This window comes from Dromiciops gliroides, chromosome 3, assembly GCF_019393635.1.
Source record: "Dromiciops gliroides isolate mDroGli1 chromosome 3, mDroGli1.pri, whole genome shotgun sequence".
Classification (NCBI taxonomy): domain Eukaryota; kingdom Metazoa; phylum Chordata; class Mammalia; order Microbiotheria; family Microbiotheriidae; genus Dromiciops; species Dromiciops gliroides.
Window position 1 is genome coordinate 79,687,723 of NC_057863.1, and position 18,668 is coordinate 79,706,390.

Here is an 18,668-nt window from a genome sequence, read left to right on the forward strand (position 1 = left end):
CAGTCTTCCCCAGAGAGTGCTGTTATCTTCCCTTCTCTTCATTTGCTATGCCACACGTGCATCTTCTGTTGTTGATTTAGGGACCTTGGAATAACATCAGTGTTAGTCTTGGAATATAGGAATAATTCTAAAGGCCAATCATATGTTATGTCAGAATTTGACTATAAGGCATCCTGACCCATGAAATATTGAGTTGGATTACAATCAGATAGATATGATATTTTATACTGAAATAGTCAATTTTTACATAAATAGAATTTTAAAAATCAATACTCAAGTGTTTTAACTAATGAAATAAGTTCTCTGAAATTCTCCTTAATGTAAAATTTTGGTTATGAGCTAAAATTATATTTTTAGAGTATTATTTTTAGTATGTATTGCTGCTATTTTGCAAAGCATTCAAGGTACTTCTAGGGCTCTGCTTCCCAAATTACAGTTAACTACTCCATTTCTTTTTATTTATTCTTTTAAAATTTATTTTGTAGATGCTTATATATGGACTTCTTTTTTTCTCCTGTCAGGATGTGGGTTCTTTGCTAATAGGGATTATTTAATTCATTCATTTTTTGGGTTTTCTTTTGCAGGGAAATGAGGGTTAAGTGACTTGCCCAGGATCACACAGCTAGTTAACTATCAAGTGTCTGAGGCTGAATTTGAACTCAGGTCCTCCTGAATCCAAGGCCAATGCTTTATCCACTGCACCACCTAGCTGACCCCATTTTTTTAAATCCTAGCACACACAGTGGCTGCCATTTGGCAGGCACACGATAGTCACTTTACTGATTGCCCCTCAAATCATAGCTGCCTTTGATTAAAATTGTCTCATATTTTTCCAAGAGTCCATTTTCTGAGATTTTCAGTGAATCCTCATGGATTTACCTCCCATGAAGGCCCAGGACAGTGCTACAAAGAACAGAGCTCAAGGCAATTGCCTCTGGTCTGTTCAGACCTTTCAGTCTTGAATAACTTGTGAACTTTTCAGTTTACACATCATCTGTGTTTGCTACCACAAGCTGACTTGAGAAGAAAAACTGTCTTCATGATAGGAAGGATGCATCCCCTCCACAAGAACACAGAACAATAATAGTGTCAGCATTAGAAACTTTTTTTAAAAACAAGAGGGTGGAAAACCCTAATTCTGACCTTGGCTGCACAGTGGTCCCTGCACTGACTTTTCACTTTCTTGAGGAATTTAGGACAAATATCAAGGACAGTTATAGGTTCAAAGATTAAAAGGAAGCTAGCTTATTTGAAAAATTGGTAGCTTAGTGCAGTAGGGCTGCACTAAATATGAGCTTGTCTAGACTTCCTTATAAACCCAGACTTCTGGGTGTCTTCCTTGTTTATTTGATGATTAGGTCACAAGTCTTTGCAAGTGGCCCAGAGAATAAGTACAGAGAATATATGATAATACATTAGTAAAGAATGTCAACTAACAACCTTAAATTATTATCTTTAATGGTCCCAGGTATGTTATCCTTCGGGCTTCCAAAAGGAAACAAAACAAACAAACAAAAACCCAGTACTCTTAGTACAAAGTCACAAGACTTTTAACCTATGATAAGTCTTAGCACAATTCAGAGGTAAGGGTGCCCTTATCTCTGCTCTGAAGTACTGGACTACGGCTTTGGCCCTTTGTCATTTGGCTTAGAATCATGGTAAAGGTTGCTTGGACATGATTACTAACCCATCTTCAAGGAAAAAATAAATCACACTTTTTTTTTTCTATCCTGACACTTACTAATTAAAAAACTCCACTGTAGTTTAGGCTGACTTATCCTATACAAACCAATTAAACACATACACTCACACATATTCCAGTAAATCGAGTCAACCAGCTATTTTGAAAAAAGAGACTGATTAGTAACAAGTTACTAATTTATTTTAGTTATCTAGAAAATATGAAACAGCTTATTTTTAAAAGTAACTGGTTGAGGAGCTAGGTGGCGCAGTGGATAAAGCACCAGTCCTGTATTCAGGAGGACCTGAGTTCAAATGTGACCTCAGACACTTGACACTTACTAGCTGTGTGACCCTGGGAAAGTCATTGCCCCGCAAAAAAAAAAAAAAAGTAACTGGTTATTTTACTGGCTTCAACTGCCACTTAAACACACATACTGGTCCTAGCCAGTTTTTACCTCATAACTCTACACACCTGTTGCATATTTGTGGCAATCAGAAGGGGTGAATGTTATCCAGACCCTCTGCCAAAGCTAAAGATTTTCCTTAGCATTAAATGTCTGGTTTGTGAAATAATTTCTATACTTTAAATATCAATTTCAATTATACAAAGTAAGATGTTATGGAGGAAAAATGGATGTGAGTTGATTTTTAAAACTGCTTCTTTGTGTGCTTGTAACTCAGAAACAGCTCTCATTTTAAAAGTGAAATACTGGTTCTTGATGTAATTTCATGTGTGTGTGGTTTTTCTTTCTTTTTCTTGGACAATGAGAGTTAAATGACTTGCCCAGGGTCACACAGCTAGTGAGTGTCAAGTGTCTGAGGTAGGATTTGAACTCAGGTCCTCCTGAATCCAATAAGATCCTAATCGCTAAACATTAAAAGTTGGTTCTAAAAAACATAGTAAAATCATTTTGATGTTTCATAAGACTTAGAAGACAAATGTATGATGCACTCATTTTATAGGGAAGGAAACTAAAGCTTATAAAAGTGTAATAATTTGCCAACCAAGATACCCAGTTAGTAAGTAGTGGTCAGGAGTACAAACAAGCTTTTTGGCTTTCCAAATCCAATGTTCTTTCTTGTTACATCTTCAAGTCAAATTCTATGAAAAGTGAGACGACCTTATTTCTCCCTCCTCTCCCCCTCAATAATCTACTATAACAAAAACTTAGAACTCAATTCCTGGAAGTAAGGGGATAGGAATTATTGTAGAAAAGTGAAAACTATATCATCAAATGTTTCAATGAAAGGGTAGTCAAGCTAAGACATGCTTTGTTCATCTTTTAACTAAATTCATTTAAATTTCCAGGGTCGCATTTTCTCCATAAAGTAGATGCAAGGTCACTAGGTAAAATAACAAAAGGCAACTGTCCCTCACAATCCCAAATTGTGAAAAGACCCCTGGCCACTGGATCCATTTCTGATAGAATGTGAAAGTCAGAACCTCTTAAAGCTGTGATATTTTGTGTCCTGAGGAGGGCTCTCAGCTGCTCAATGACTACATTTGTCAATTAAAAGGATTAACTAGCCAATTTGAGACGATGCACTTTATATTAAAGATTTTTAAAAATTATTTTTAGGGTGGACAACAAGAATGTAAATTCTTTGAGGGCAAGATCTGTTTCTTTATTGTCTTTGTACCCTCAGTACTTAGCATACAGTAAGTACTTAATAAAAGGCTCCTGAATCATTTTGTTTTGACCTAGAGTTAAAAAAATTTGCTGATTATTTTGTATCTAGTCTGAGATTTTATTGGTATAGTGGACTTCCATTAAAGAAACACCCTCTACCAATGTAGGTTAGCAACAGTTCTGGCTATAATTTATAGTCTTAAAGACTTCTTTGGGGCACTGAGAAGTTAAATGATTTGCCCAGGGTCACACAGTCAACATATATCAGAGGCAGGACATGGCGCTATGTGTTTCTGACTCCAACATCAGTTCTTTGTCCACCATAGCACACTGCTTGATTTTTTTTTTAGAGGAAAGGAACCAATGCAAACTCACTAAGAACTGAAAAAAAGATGGAAGTCAACAAGTGACTGACTTCCTTAAAATAACTTCATCTTTAAATTATCTGGTATACATAAGTTCAAATGACTAAATATTTTGGTTTATTTGCATTAAAATCCAATCTAGGTAATGTGTGTGTATGTCTGAGTGTGTGTCTAAGGATAAAGAAATCTATGTGTAGATGTAGATATCGCTCTAATATATAAACACATGTATACACATCCATCTATACCTATGGGGATACACATACATACATACATTATATATATATGTATATATATATATATATATATAGAGAGAGAGAGAGAGAGAGAGAGAGAGACAGAGACAGAGACAGAGACAGAGACAGAGAGAGAGACAGAGAGAGACAGAGACAAAGAGAAAGAGAGACAGACAGACAGACAGACAGACTGCACTGCATGGGGATACACATCCAAAGAAAATATTTTATAGTATGGTTAATGGAAATAGTGGCATATTTGAGTCAGAGGACCTGACCTATGATTGAATTTTGAGTCTGTCCCTTATTATTTGTGTGACCTCAGACAAGTCAGTTAACCTTTTAAAGCTTCAGTCTCCTGTAAAATGAGGAGATTGGACTAGATATATTTTAAGGTCCCTTCCAAGCTCTAAATCTATGATCTTATAAAATATACTCAAAATAGATTTGATTTAAAATTATTCTAGAAAATCTCATAATTTTGCTGTATCCATGATACTATATATTTTTAAAGCACAATCAGATGTATTTGGCTTTACATACATACATACATATATATATATAAATAGACATACATATTAATATCAATGTTTATCTTCAAGAAACAACTAAAATGGTCAAAGAGGAAGAAAGAGATGGAAAGGTGGAGAGTAAAATAAAAAATGAATTAAATCATTAGCATGAATTTTGTGTGTCATATACATATACACATGAATATATAATACACTAAAACAATTCATTGTCGAGATGTAGCTTAATTATACTCCTTTACTTTTAACGCCAAATGAATGGAAGCAGTTTAAATGGGCACTTCAAGTAATAAAGGGCCAATGGTAATATCCTGCCCTTAGTGCTTTTCATCTGAGAATCTGAAGGAATTTTATGCCCAAGTCAGTGCCCCATTTTATCACTGAGGAGAAGAAAGTTTACACAGTATTATATTAGTGCTTCATTGAGTTGCTGGTGAACTGGGTTCTTCAGATTCCAAGAATTATGGTCTGGAAGGTGTCCTGCTAGGGATGGAACCCATTTTCTTGGCTTTGAGTTTTTCATTTTCAAGCCTAGCTAACATTTTCTCAAGGTCCCATATGTCTCTCTGATAGGCTTAAGTTGAATTCCTGACATCACATAATCGATTTATGAGCATGTTAAAGCTATTCCTTTTACTATTTAGGAGCCATTAAGTAATCCCAGTTGTCCTATCTGTCAGAAGAATCTAGTATTAGTGCAGTAATTATTATTTATTCTTCCTCCTTAATGGCAAAGAGTTATCTTTTTTCTTTCTTTGTTCACCATATATTCTGATTTTTTATTTTATTTCCCTCAAATGAACATTTACAAAGTATAAATTTTTAACCAATTCCAAGTTACTTAAAGGATAACATATCCTTTTAAACCTAAGGCAAGGGTGGGGGGGAACAAAAACCACAACAAAAAAGCTAAGGCAGAGTCAAAGCAAGATATCTACCGATATCTTGGAAAGTTTGACCTCTTTGAATTGGAGTTTGGATCCTCTTTATCTGAGGACTATGTCCCCAAATGTCCCATGTGTGCTTACCTTCCTCCACTGTTCCAGTCTGTTCAGAGGCTGGTGATGGAGGTGGAGAGGGAGGCAGATTAGCAGACTCTTCAACTGCTAGAGATGGAACAATGGAGAAATATGATTGAGCAATTCATAAGCTATGCATATCATACTAATTATAAGGATGGCTTTTTAGTCAATTCAGGGAAAGACATAAAATTAAAGTACAATGAATGAACTCAAAGCTATTTATGCCAGGCATGCTTTTAAACCTCAATAAAAGCAAAGCAATGAATTGTTTTCTAGAAAGTATGTACCATCAAAATAAATGAGCAATTCTCTGTTGATAATGATTATCAATTTATTTAGCCTGACTTCTTTATATCTGTTAGATTCATAAAATATTTACTCCTTGTTCTTATAGATTGTATCCAAACCTGCATATTAAGACCCAACTTTGGATCTGATCTGAAAAGGAAAGATGAAGCTCTCTGCCTCACTGCTTTTTTTTTTTTAACAGTTTTTCAAAAAAAGTACATGATGAAAGTTTTTGTTAAAATTATTTAAAAAGTTGTTAAAACATGGAAGGGTTTTTATCCACTAACATAAAAATACAAAACACTGTTAGTATATGCCAATATTCTAAAACAATTTAGGGCAGATAAAAATCAAAAACATCTTTGGAGGAAAGAAGAGTATGTTAATGAAAATGTCTGCCTATACTTTAACCTTGATACTGTAGATGATTATGAATCATGTTGGAAATTTCTAAGGATGTCATTTAACTTGGTTAAATAAAGGTGTTTTTTTCTCTTTAAAATTCCCATCTTATTCATGATCCTCAGAGTTGGTGTAAGGACTTTGCAGAGAAAATATTTATTGCTCAATATCAGCAGCAGAACCCATCCATTTAAAATATATCATGAATTTCCATTTCATAGATTGAAACCAACTATCACTATTGAAAAAGATTTACTTAATCCTTTAGATCTATTGGTTTACATATGACTTTTCATAAGTATCGAATACCCAAAAAATCAAAACATGAATGAGACATTCTATAAAAAAGTGCATATCAATAAGTTAAAGCCCTGTGTGTGTGTATACACACACACACTTAACAAACTCTATGACCTTTAATACCATTGCCTCATTCAAGGGCAACTTAACATATTTTATATTAAATTGACTGGAGTATGTTATTTTCTTCTATTATAAAATTAATAATAGATAATTAAAGCTATGCAGAAGACCCTGAGTAAGCTATATGATTGGCCAGAAGATGAAATCCAAACCTGTGAAGCAACATGTGACGTTGGTAGAGATGTGCAGAGGTCAGGTGAATCTACCTATTGGTATACTATATGTGCTTTGTGTTATATAAAAATCTGATTCTCTTTGTTTCTGTTTTGTGTGTCTTTAGGGCGCTCCAGTCATGGATATCAGTCCTTCCCAACCCCCTACCCTTGCAATTTCCTGAAGTACCTTTGATCCAAGGAATATGTAATTAGATTAAACAGTTTTTTTTTAATGAAGAGGAACAAAGATTTTGATAGTACTAGTGAAAATGGTTGACTGCTGTAAAATTAAAACAAGTAGGCAATTTAAGCTTGCTCTTAAAGTAAGAGACAGAAAATAAGTCTTCATGTAGATAAAGGGAGGAAAGTTGCTGCTTGTTTCTAAATAGTTTTAGACATGACTTTAGCGTGTAATTATCTAAGATAATGGCATATGCCTGTTGTAGTGAAAGAACAACAAACAGGGAATTGGGAACTATAGTTAGACATTTTAGATAGTTAGATTTTTAAATATTCCTTCCATATATGCATTAGACTCATAGCTAATGAATTCCTTCTCACTTCTCAAATTTTGTGATTCTGAAATTTATGATCTAGCTTCCTTCACTTTTTTCTAGGTATGCGATCCTAAAGAAATTATTTTATCTTTTTAATCTACAGTTTTCTCATCTGGAAAATGGCAATTGTAATATTCTACCTACCTTGCAATGCTGCTACAGGGAAAACACTTTGGAAAGCACTATATAAATGTGAAATTTTGTCATTGATATCTGAACTACATTTTCAGTAATCCTTCTAAGCAAAGGGAAATGACAAACCAAGGTGATGGCGTTTTTAATTCAATTCAACAAATATTTTTGAAGGAAGGTCTATTGTGAAGAAAAATGTTAGTTACAAGAGGAGACTGAAAGTTACATAAAAATGAATTTTCTACTTTCATTTAGCTTATAGTCTAGTATGGGAATAAGATATAAACATAGAATACTATAATACAAAATAATGCTCATAAAGTACAAGACTATTGTATGAAGTCTGAAACAGTGGTCTTTTCCAGGCTGCATAGAAGACATGCTCCTGGAAGTAGACTTTCTAGGTTGGCAAGATACTCAAGGAAAAGGTAAAAGGGTAAGGAAACATTCAGTAAACAAAGAATAGTCTAACTTGACTTAGATATAGGGGAACAGTAAGGCTGAACTGGCTGGGTATTTTACCAGTGGGTAGAGGGCCTTGAATGACAAAGAAGTTTGAATTTTACTTCACAGACAATAAGAAGCCACTGAAGAGTTTGTTATTTGTTTGGGTAAATGCATGATAAGATTGGATCTCTCCATCAGGAAGATGAGCTTGGTAGCTCTCTGAAGCATAGATAAGAGGTAGAGGAAAATGGACCTCTGGACCTCAGATTCCCCCTTTCTGAGATAAGGGGTGGAGTAGATTGGATAGCCTCCAAGTTCCTTCAGACTCTTAGTCCTAAAATAATAAGCCCTATTAGGATGCTATTGAAATAGTCCAGGATGTGGGTAATAAGGGCCTACAATGGATCACAGAAATTAAAATAGAGAGGAAAAGATGGAGGAGAGATATTATAGAAGAGTTATGAAACCAACACTTGATTACCAGTTGGAGGTAAGAAAAAAGGGGAAGGAGAAGGATTCTTTCTTTATGCTTGAAGCTATGCAATCATAACATGGCTTTTTCCTGATTGAACTATAGTTTTCTCTAATTGACCTAGTTCTAAGCAGATGAAAGAACTGAGGGGACTAATTAGGGTAGAAACTCAAAACATGCCTACCCCAAAGGGCACCAAGGATGCTTAAAACTTTCTACTTGTAGAAGATAGATGGAGGCCTAGAATGTCACAGCAACCTTAGGCACCCCTATGAACTAGAATCAATATAGATTGAGGACCAAATTGAGACAGGAAGCAAAGATAAACCTGGCAAGCTCCTGAATTTACCTATAGGGAGTCCTGCAGGTTGGTCTTTATGCTGGGCTTCTTTCTCTTGTTCACCTTTCAGGACTGCAACAGCTTCCGCAGTTACTACTTGGACTATCCTTGCAGATACTTCCTCTGTAATAAACAGTGGCAAAAGGAGAAGCAGAGAGGAAAAAAAAATAATTTTTATCAATGCAATGAAAAATGGGTGGAGAAAGGGGGAAATATCAGCACCAACAGACAAGGTTTTCTAAACCTGCTTTCTCCAACCTCAACAAAAATAAATTTAAAAATTGAAATTATTCAAAAGAACTACTCTTTAAAAAATCATAAAACTTCATGTGTAGGCAAATAAGAAAGATATAAGGAAAAGTAAGCCAGGTAAATATAAAATGATGTAAGTAACATCAAGGACTTACTGATTTTATTTGACTTAAAATTTAATTCAGTTCATTTCAAAAAGTAATTATTGCTTGTCTACTATATACAAAAATATTGTGGAAGGACACCTTACTGAGTATATACCTCAGCAAAGGAAATGAAAAATACACACTCAAAAATAACTATAATAGCAAATAAAATATGGTAAGTACGTAGTAACCCCTTATCTTTAATTTATATGGACAAACCAGAGTTAAATTCTACAACAGCTCCTCTCCTAGGGAGATGGGAGAAGGGTAGATATTTTCAGAGTTTGTGTTCTTCTGATAAAGGTTTTCAGCCTTAATGAAATTAGGCTTACCTTTATACAACAGGAGGAAACCTTGAGTGAGGGGTTCTTGAAGGAAAAGTACTAAAGGACGAAAAGTAAACCCATGGAAAGCTTGCCTAGAGAAACCATCCTAGAAATATGAGAAGAGCACTCATCTCATGACTTTCTCATATTTGTAAAGTATCTCTACTTTGCAGATTAGGAAATTTGAGGCCCATAGACAATTAGTAGCTTGCTAAAGGGAAAAGAGCAATAAGTGGTAGGGCTGGGACTTGATCCTAGGTTTTTTGATGGTAGCTTCCACAAGCTTTTCCACCATTATATTTTATTACGACTTTATTGTCTGTGAGCTAATGTTATTTATCCATCTTGCCTTTTAAATACAGAAATAAACAGAGGAATAAAAAAGGATCCTTAAATATTGTTTTCTAATTCAATGCTTTTGGAAATGAAATTATGCTTCCTAATGGACCACACATGTAAACCAAGACACCTAAAAAAGGGAAAACTACATGACCTTTTAAAGTCCATAATCAATTGCATTGTAGGTAAACATATCCATATTATATACAAAATTAATATTGCATATTCTCATATCTTTGCTCTAGAAGATTTTAAAAGGAGCTGAATTGATGACCTTTCTCTATATACCTGATATTTCACCTAGATTTAGGCAATTCTTTATAGACATAATTGGTATTGCATAATTTGGATAGAAACCTTTAAGCCACTGGTCACGGGTAAGTATATTTAAACTAAGTTGAGTTAGTATTTTCAGTCTACTATATTGAATTCTGTCCATTTATTTTACTAGGTATGAATATATTTAATTTAGAGACTATTCAAAGCTACCAAATTATTATGGAATATATTTTGTACTCCAAAGCCAAAGCTGAAAGGAAAAGGTAAGGTCCACATTTGACAAGAATTTAAGACCCTATCACATGCTAGGTACGGTGATTGGTGCTTGACATACAAATTAAATATAAAAATTATATAAAGAAATATAAAGATTACACAATCTCTGCCCTTAAAGAGCTTAAATTCTATTAGAGGAAACCACATGTGCATAGAACACCAAGCACTAAATATATGCAAAGTAATTTCTAGGGGGAAAACACTAGCAACTGGGGTGGAGGTGGAGTCAGGCTAGACTTCTTGTAGGAGGTAACACAAGCTGAGCTTTGAAGAAGATAAGGATTCTAAGGCAGAGTTGAGGAAAGAATGCATTCATTGTATGGGTGAAAGCCTGTGCAAAGACAAGACTATGAGAATGAACAGAAGTGTTGTATATAAGGAATAGCAAACATACTTGTTTTGTTAGACAGTAGAGTACGTATAGAGTAAGTAGGGTGCAAAAAAACCTGGAAACTGGGCTGTAACCAAATTGTGGGTCTTTGAGAGCCAATCAGAAGGGTTTGTATTTTTACAAAGGCAAGACTTATTGGAACTTCTTGAGCAAGAGAGTGCTCTAGGAATATCACCTTTGTAGCTATGAGAAGGAAGGATTTAAGAGAGAGAAAATGGAAGCTGGCATAATTAGGAGGCTATTGCAACAGCCAAAGTAAAAGGTGATGAGAGCTTGAACTAGCATGGTAGCTATGTGCATAGCAAGTGAGACATGGATGCAAGATGGGGTAGAATTGACAAGACTTGGTTACTGATTGCAAATGAGAGGCAAAGGAGAGGGAAGAGCACATCACATTTGGGGAGAAATTCAATTCTGTGGTTAATGTTCACACACAGTCAATTGGGTATGAAGGTGCAGGAAAGTAGGGTAGGATATTGTCTAACCTGCTTTTTTCCCTCCAAATTTTAATGATGCATTTTATTTTTATGCCCATAATCATTTTCCCATGTGCCAAATCCTACTGAATTTTCCCTTGCAACAATAAAAAACAGTTAAGCAAAACTGAAAGCAAAAGTGACAACATTTAACAATATAAACCTTCCATAACCACTGTTCCTTAGTTCTTTCCCCAAGAAGGGATATGATGTCTTTCATCACCTATTCTATAGGGATAAGATTGATTCATTCCTTTTAAAGGGGTATGCTAAGTTTTTATCAATGGCTTCACATATAAATAAATATAAATATATATGTGGAGGCATTGTTTTGGATTTTTAAGATGCCTGCAATGCATTTTTGAGAGTTATAAAAGCAAATATAATCAGTGGCAATCCTAAAAAGTAAAGTCTGAAATAGCTGGTAAATATTGCCATGTCTCATAGCCTAGGCATCTAGATGGCTTGTCCATAAGTGAAATTAAATTTGATCCAGGTCATTAAAAAAACACAATCTGCCAAGAGCTCCACCTTTAGGAGATATGTTGGGAGTGTGTTGGTATGGGAGCCATAATTAAGGTCATAAGGAAATGTGCTTTCTTTCCCCATTTCCCATCTCAATCACTGGCTGCCTGAATGAATGACCCAATGAAACCTCATCCCTCCTCCCCACCCCCACCCCCTTCAACTATACAAAAAAGAGCTTAGTGTTTACTATCAGTAGCCATTTTGTATTATTTCTTACTGGAGAAATTCCTGAAACTACCCCCCTTTTAGAAATTGCCAAGGCAAATGCAAAAGTGAAATCAGTCTAGAGGTTGAATGAAAATGAGGCCATAAGTAAGTAGTCACTTATGTGAGATTAATGAATTGATCTTCCTTAACGTACTGGAGAAAGAAATGGCAAACCACTGCAGTATTTTTGCCAAGAAAACCTCATGGGCAGCATTGGTGTCATATGGCCTGACAAAGAGTCAAACACAACTGAATGACTGAACAACAGTCTCTTCTTAGAAGCATTTTAATCTTGCTGAGAAAATGTATTCACTTCTGCTAGAATGTTTATATAATTATGGTAAATCACTTGTTCCCAAGCGTCAATTTCTATATCTAGATACAACCTTTTATTTGAAACAGGTGCCTTCTGTCTACAAAAAATAGTTCACCTTGACCCATGACCTTACGATTACTTTCTGGTCATCTAGTAGTGATTTGTACGCATGGAGACAAAGTGAAACCTTGGTCAACTTCATCATGCTTATTAGAAGGTACAATGCTTAGTGACTGAGAGTAGGATATGTTCTATCATTGTGGCCTTTTAAGTATGCTGCAATTATTTTATTCCTGTATTTGGGAAGAATTATCCAAAGAAATTCTCATTTTAACTAAGTTAGAGGTATATGTTTATTTTATAAAACAGCATTATATAACATTTTAAAAAATACTGATATTTAAATTACAGATTCTTGCAGCATTGAGATTTTGAAATGAGAACTTCAGGGCCTAGAATTACAGATCCTGGTCCATTTATAGCTTAGCAAATGGTCTTTAGGAATTATTGGTCAAAATTTCATCACCTGTCTGCCAATCTGGTGATACACCTCTTGAATATGATTGATTAGACAAATATGTATAATAGTAGATAGAGTGTAGGCCTGAGGTCCCCTTTGATGTTTATAAGCTTAGGTAGCTGTGGACAAGTCACTCAACCTCAGGATGCTTCAGTAAACTCCCTAGGACTTCTATAATAAAACACAGATGGAGGAATCTCCTCATAAAATCATACAGATGTTTTGTGTATTCACAGATTTTCCATGCTTTGGATCTTTGATCTACCTTAATCTTCAAACACTGGTTAACAACTGAGTTTCATCTCTCATGCTGATGAAGCCTGTGGGAGATTTGGGGGCAGGGAAAGTGTATATAATATTGTTGTTGGGAAGTTGCAGAATATAAAATTTTAATCAAGTTAAATACAAAAAACCCTCCCAAATACCACAGAATTTGTTTTAGGGAATGGTAGCAAGTAAAGTTGATTCTGGAGTTTCCCCTGGATAGATATTTTTGTGACAGAGAAAGCTCAGTCACTGTGGCAAAAACAGTGAGTTCACTGAAAAAAGAAGAGACAGCCTCATCCTGATGGAGTCTATAAATAGGGGAGCTACTGTGGAATCGACATCTTTAGACAATGGCTACGGGGACTCCGGCTTTTAGTTAGGGTTCAGTTAAAGTTCAGGAAAGAGTAATGACAAAAATACAGAACAAACCTAGGGGGAAGAGATTCACAAAATCAGAACTCTGGAAATCTGACAATTTAAGGAGTTTTTGTTTGTTTTAATTATGGGCTTTTGTTTCCCATCTGCCAAATTTAGTCTCCAGTCAATTCTCTTATTTTCTGCCTGCTATAACTTCCTCTACATCTTCTGTTCTGAGTAAATAACAATAGGAAGCCACCAAAAAGAGAAACCCAGAATTAACTCTAGGAGGGAAGGTACTTACATGTCTTGTCAAAATCATGTATATGCTTGAAGGCCTGGGTAGCTAGGTGGTGCAGTGGATAGAGCACTGGCCTTGGAGTTCAAATATGGCCTCAGATACTTGATACTTGCTAGCTGTGTGACCCTGGACAAGTCATTTAACCCAAATAACTCAAACATCCAGGGCCATCTCCAGTTGTTCCGATAATATATCTTTCCACTGGACCCAGATGGTTCTGGAGCAGAGAGTGAGGCTGGTGACCTTGCACAGCCCTCCTTCACTTTAATCTAATTCACTGAAAGTTATGACATCACCTACTGATGTCATGGTCCTCTTTGAGAAGGAAAGACCAACAACAAAAACAATTACAGTGTTCTGCACACAGTAAGCACTTGGAGAATGTATTGTTAAAAGGTGGCAGACAAGTCACTGGTCATATCCATCATCTTCTTGGATACCTGAAGTGATGGGGGAACCACTAACACAAGGAGCAGTTCATTCTACTTATAGGTAGCTTGTTTAATAATAATAGCTAACATTTATATAGTGCTTTCTATGTGCTAAGTGCTTTACAATTATTTTCTCATTTGATTCTCACAACAATCCTGGGAAGTAGGTGCTATTATTATCCCCATTTTACAGTTGAGGAGATTGAGGAAGGTTAAGTGACTTGCCCAGGGTCATACAGACTAATTATTTGAGGCTATATTTGAACTCAGTTCTTCCTGACTCTAGGCACAACACTCCAACCACTGCCCTACTTGTTTCAGTACGACCTACAGCCATCTTTCCTACCTCCACCCTTTGGGGTTAAGTAGAGTGACGTCCTCTTTCTCACAATGGCCCTTGAAATATACAAAGACAATGATCAATTGATTTGGAAATGGTGATGTCTCCAGTCCTTTCTTCATCCTGGAGTCATTCTCTGGAAACACTCCTAGGTCTCTTCCTTCTCTAGATCTCTATTAGAATGTAAGCTCCTGAGGCAGCTAGGTGGCACAGTGGATAGAGCACCGGCCCTGGAGTCAGGAGTACCTGAGTTCAAATCTGGCCTCAGACACTAAACACTTACTAGCTGTGTGACCCTGGGCAAGTCACTTAACCCCAATTGCCTCACTAAAAAAAAAAACAAAACAAAAAAAGAATGTAAGCTCCTTAAGGGTTGGGACCATGTTTTCTCCTTTCTTTGTATCTCTAGCACTTAGTACCTGCTAAGTAATAAGAGCTAAATAAGTGCTGGGTGATTACTGTTCCAATTCATCTACGGGTTTCCTTATGTATGGCATTTTCATTTGAATTTTAAAGTATGTTCTCTGACTCATGAAAGACTGTTTTCTTGGTGAAGTAGTAAAGGAGAATAGTAGTGACAAAAATATAGGTGGAGCAGCTAGATGTTACAGTGGATAGAGCTCTACGCTTAGAGTCAGGAAGACTCTTCAAATCCTGCTTCAGATACTCTAGCTATTTGATCCTAGGCAAGTCACTTATCCCTGTTTGCCTCAGTTTCCTCATCTATAAAATGAGTTGGAGAAGAAGCAGTATCTTTGCCATGAAAAGCCCAAATAGGGCCACAAAGAGTTTGAACACAACTGAAATGACTGAACATCAACAGCATTATTTAGGTGAATGAAGAAACAAATGGCATATCTACTCATCCAAAGGGGCTCCTTGATATCTGAAGAGCAGTGAAAAACTATAAAAGGTAGTGTTCTCTTATTATATTAATTATTCATCATTATTATCCTATTATCTTACTATTTTCTTATCAATAAAATATGGAACCTGGCTCCCAGATGATATTTTCTATGAAAAACACCCTTCTTGTTCTACATTTTGGTGACTTAATCATCATTTAGGCTTCTTCATCCTGCAGTGCATTGGGCATATCCCTACATATTCTTTTTTTTTTTTTTTTTTTAGTGAGGCAATTGGGGTTAAGTGACTTGCCCAGGGTCACACAGCTAGTAAGTGTTAAGTGTCTGAGGCCGGATTTGAACTCAGGTACTCCTGACTCCAGGGCCGGTGCTCTATCCACTGTGCCATCTAGCTGCCCCATCCCTACATATTCTGTAGGGATGCATTTGACCTACCAAGATTTCCTTTCCACTTTAGTAATAGACTATTCATTGAAGGGCTGTTTCGTCACCACTCTACTAAGAGTATCTCCAACTACTGCTATTCATTTTATTTTAACTGGAATGCTCTAAAATGCACATAATGTACTTTCTACAATACCATTTTTTGGCACTATACAAGGTCCTCCAGCACCCAACTGCCCAGACATTTATTACTATTTCTAGCTACTAGATTCTTCCAACATTATGACTCATTCTTTACTACTTCAGGATTTTCAATCCATCCTAATACTGTCTTAGATGCCTAGTGAAATAGTCCCTCAATACCAAAAAGAGATTTGTTATTTCACCATATAATTCTATCAAAATTGCTCCTCCCCCCATATCTCCAGGCAATGAAAACAGCGGATTTGGAACTTGCCCAGTGGCGCTGGAAAATTACAGCTAGCTTCCAAGAATAGCTTGTGAAATGAGGTTGTCATTTCACCTCTTTCAGCCTCAGTTTACTCCTCTGTAAGATGTAGCAAAAAAGTATTTGGATTAGGTAATCTCTAAGATCCTTTCCAGCTCTGATGTTCAATGATTCAAAATATGTTAGTCCACCTCGGGCACGCAAAGATTTTTTTTTTCCAATGTGTAACCTTTGGGTTATCATCAAGACCAGCTGTGATTGCTTGAATATTCACAATTCCACTAATTAGATTCAGAACAAGAAATTCAAAGAAACTTGGCATATCCCTAAGAGGGTGTTTATGCTGATTTCTTGCAGGTTGTGGTTAAAAGATGAGAGGCAAGGTACAATGACAGTAAATACAACCAGATGGAACAGAAAAGCCAACAATTTTGCTATGTTTTAGGGGGAAAAGGTATAATAATGCTATGTGAAAAGAAATAAAATAAAGCGAGTGTACCGTACGCTTATGAAACAAGGAAAACAAAACATTTTCAGACAGAATGCTCCTGTCAAGAAAAGGTTTCTCTCAGTAGGGTACAGAACGGTTACCCGGGAAACCAATGCTAATTGCTGCCGACATGGAAACTTGTCAACAAGGAAAGCACTGTGTAGTGTGCAGCTCTCTGTTAAATAAATGCCATTGATTAATTCCCAAAACAAGGAAATAAGAAAAAGTTCTTTGCTCTTACCCTTGATTAATTTGAAAAGTAAATGGTTCCTATGAAGCTTGTTTCCTCACATCCAAGAAGGTAATGAAGGAAACTGAAGGACCAGCTTGCCTTTCGGTTTCCTTGGCACCTCTGCATTAAAAATTCATAAAGTGTGCCAGATTCTATGGTCGCTTCTCTGGCCAGACTACTATTAATTAAAAAAGGAGTCTGACCACAGTACAGAATGAAGAGTTTGGTCCATTAGCTTTTGCCAAGGACATTTACTGCTGAAAACAGGCATGCGTGTTTCTTTGTTCTGGTTAATTGATATAACGTAATGTAGTCTGATGAATAGGTATATAGCATTCTGGCTTATATATAATTCCTCATATAGAACAGTACCTTGGAAATTCCATTGACTTGCAGTATTTAAATTTCTGATATTGTAGAGAGGTAGAGGAAATACATGGGTCTTGTTGGGAAATCATATGGCCTTGTCAATCATATAAGTGTTTTCTATGTGACATCTATTAGCTTACTATTAATGACATGGCAGAAAAAAAGGTATGAAGTCAGCATGTGTTGTCTCTTTTCCATGAAATGAAGCTTTTGTCTCAGGATCAATCAGATATCAATTCATTCATTCAACAAATATTTACTGAGTGACAACTATGTGCAAATGAAAGTGTTAGGTACAATAGGGGATATGGAGCTAAATAACAAATAATATTTGTTTTTAAGGACCTTATAATTTATTATAGAGGGCAGGGGATATGCATTTCCCCCATTTTTTTCCAGTAGTGTTGATGGTATTGAGTCAATTTAGCCATACTTCTGCCTATGTATTCATTTAGGAGGTGGATGGCCTAGAATTATAGAGGTATAGTCTATGCCAGTGCAAGAGTTATTTTTCTGTGTGCTCCTTTAAACTGTAATGCTAACTTCCCTGTCACCATCATCTGGTCAAATAGCAGTCTTTGGGCACTATCTTAGCTAGACAAGGATTTAATCTAAGGAACTGGCAAGGCACAGATCATTTGAAAGGGTATCAATGAAAAGATAGGCATGTTGAAACATGGAAATAGTCATATGAAGCCTATAGTTCACAGAAGATATATGAAAGATCAGATTAGAAATTACTTCTTTGCATCATAATAGAGTAAGAAGACAGCCAGGGCTTCTTCCAACTCTAAATCTAAGATCCTCAGAACAAAGCTATCTATAGATATTTGCTAGGACCAGAGCTCAGTCAGGGAAAGGGAAGGGGAAAGGGAAAGACAGGAGCTCAGTAAGTTATAACGGTAGTTATCAGAGGTTTCTGTTTGCTATATTTTTGTTTTGTTTGTCTCCTTTTTTGATGATCATAGAATGATCATAGCTTTGGAACTTGAAGGGACATTAGCTATCTGATTTCCTCATTTCATAGCAAAGAAAACTAGAGTCCAGATAGGAGATTGTATAGAAAGTGGATTGACTAACAACAAACAGTAAAGTAACAAAGCCAGAATTTGTTTGTCTCATGTTTTTGGTGGAGTGTACGTTTTCTGGGACCATAGTGGTTAAAAAAAGGACATTTCAGTGTATGTGTCCAAAACAAGGTGGGGTCTTGTTATTTTTCTGACCTGAAATGAATATGAGAAATAGAAATATAATGGGACCTTTGCCTGTGAAATCTACAATTGCTTTACAATGTTTTTAATGCAATTGTTTATTGCATGATCATAGCTTTGGAACTTGAAGGGACATTAGCTATCCGATTTCCTCATTTCATAGCAAAGAAAACTAGAGTCCAGATAGGAGATTGTATAGAAAGTGGATTGACTAACAACAAACAGTAAAGTAA

The 18,668-nt window shown here is 35.9% G+C and overlaps 1 protein-coding gene across 33 annotated transcripts in view; it reads right to left on the reverse strand.

The window, feature by feature from the left end:
- Positions 1-18,668, reverse strand: part of MAP2 (microtubule associated protein 2) — a 374,226-nt gene that overhangs the window by 57,099 nt on the left and 298,459 nt on the right. For 22 of the 33 annotated variants that reach the window (XM_043992417.1, XM_043992414.1, XM_043992412.1 and 19 more), the window contains 2 exons: positions 8,693-8,806; positions 5,474-5,551 (listed from right to left, as the gene is read on the reverse strand). In XM_043992417.1, the coding sequence (XP_043848352.1) occupies positions 5,474-5,551; positions 8,693-8,806 (192 nt within the window). The remainder of the gene's footprint in view (positions 1-5,473; positions 5,552-8,692; positions 8,807-18,668) is intronic. The other 11 variants (XM_043992413.1, XM_043992405.1, XM_043992407.1 and 8 more) reach the window with 2 other exon arrangements.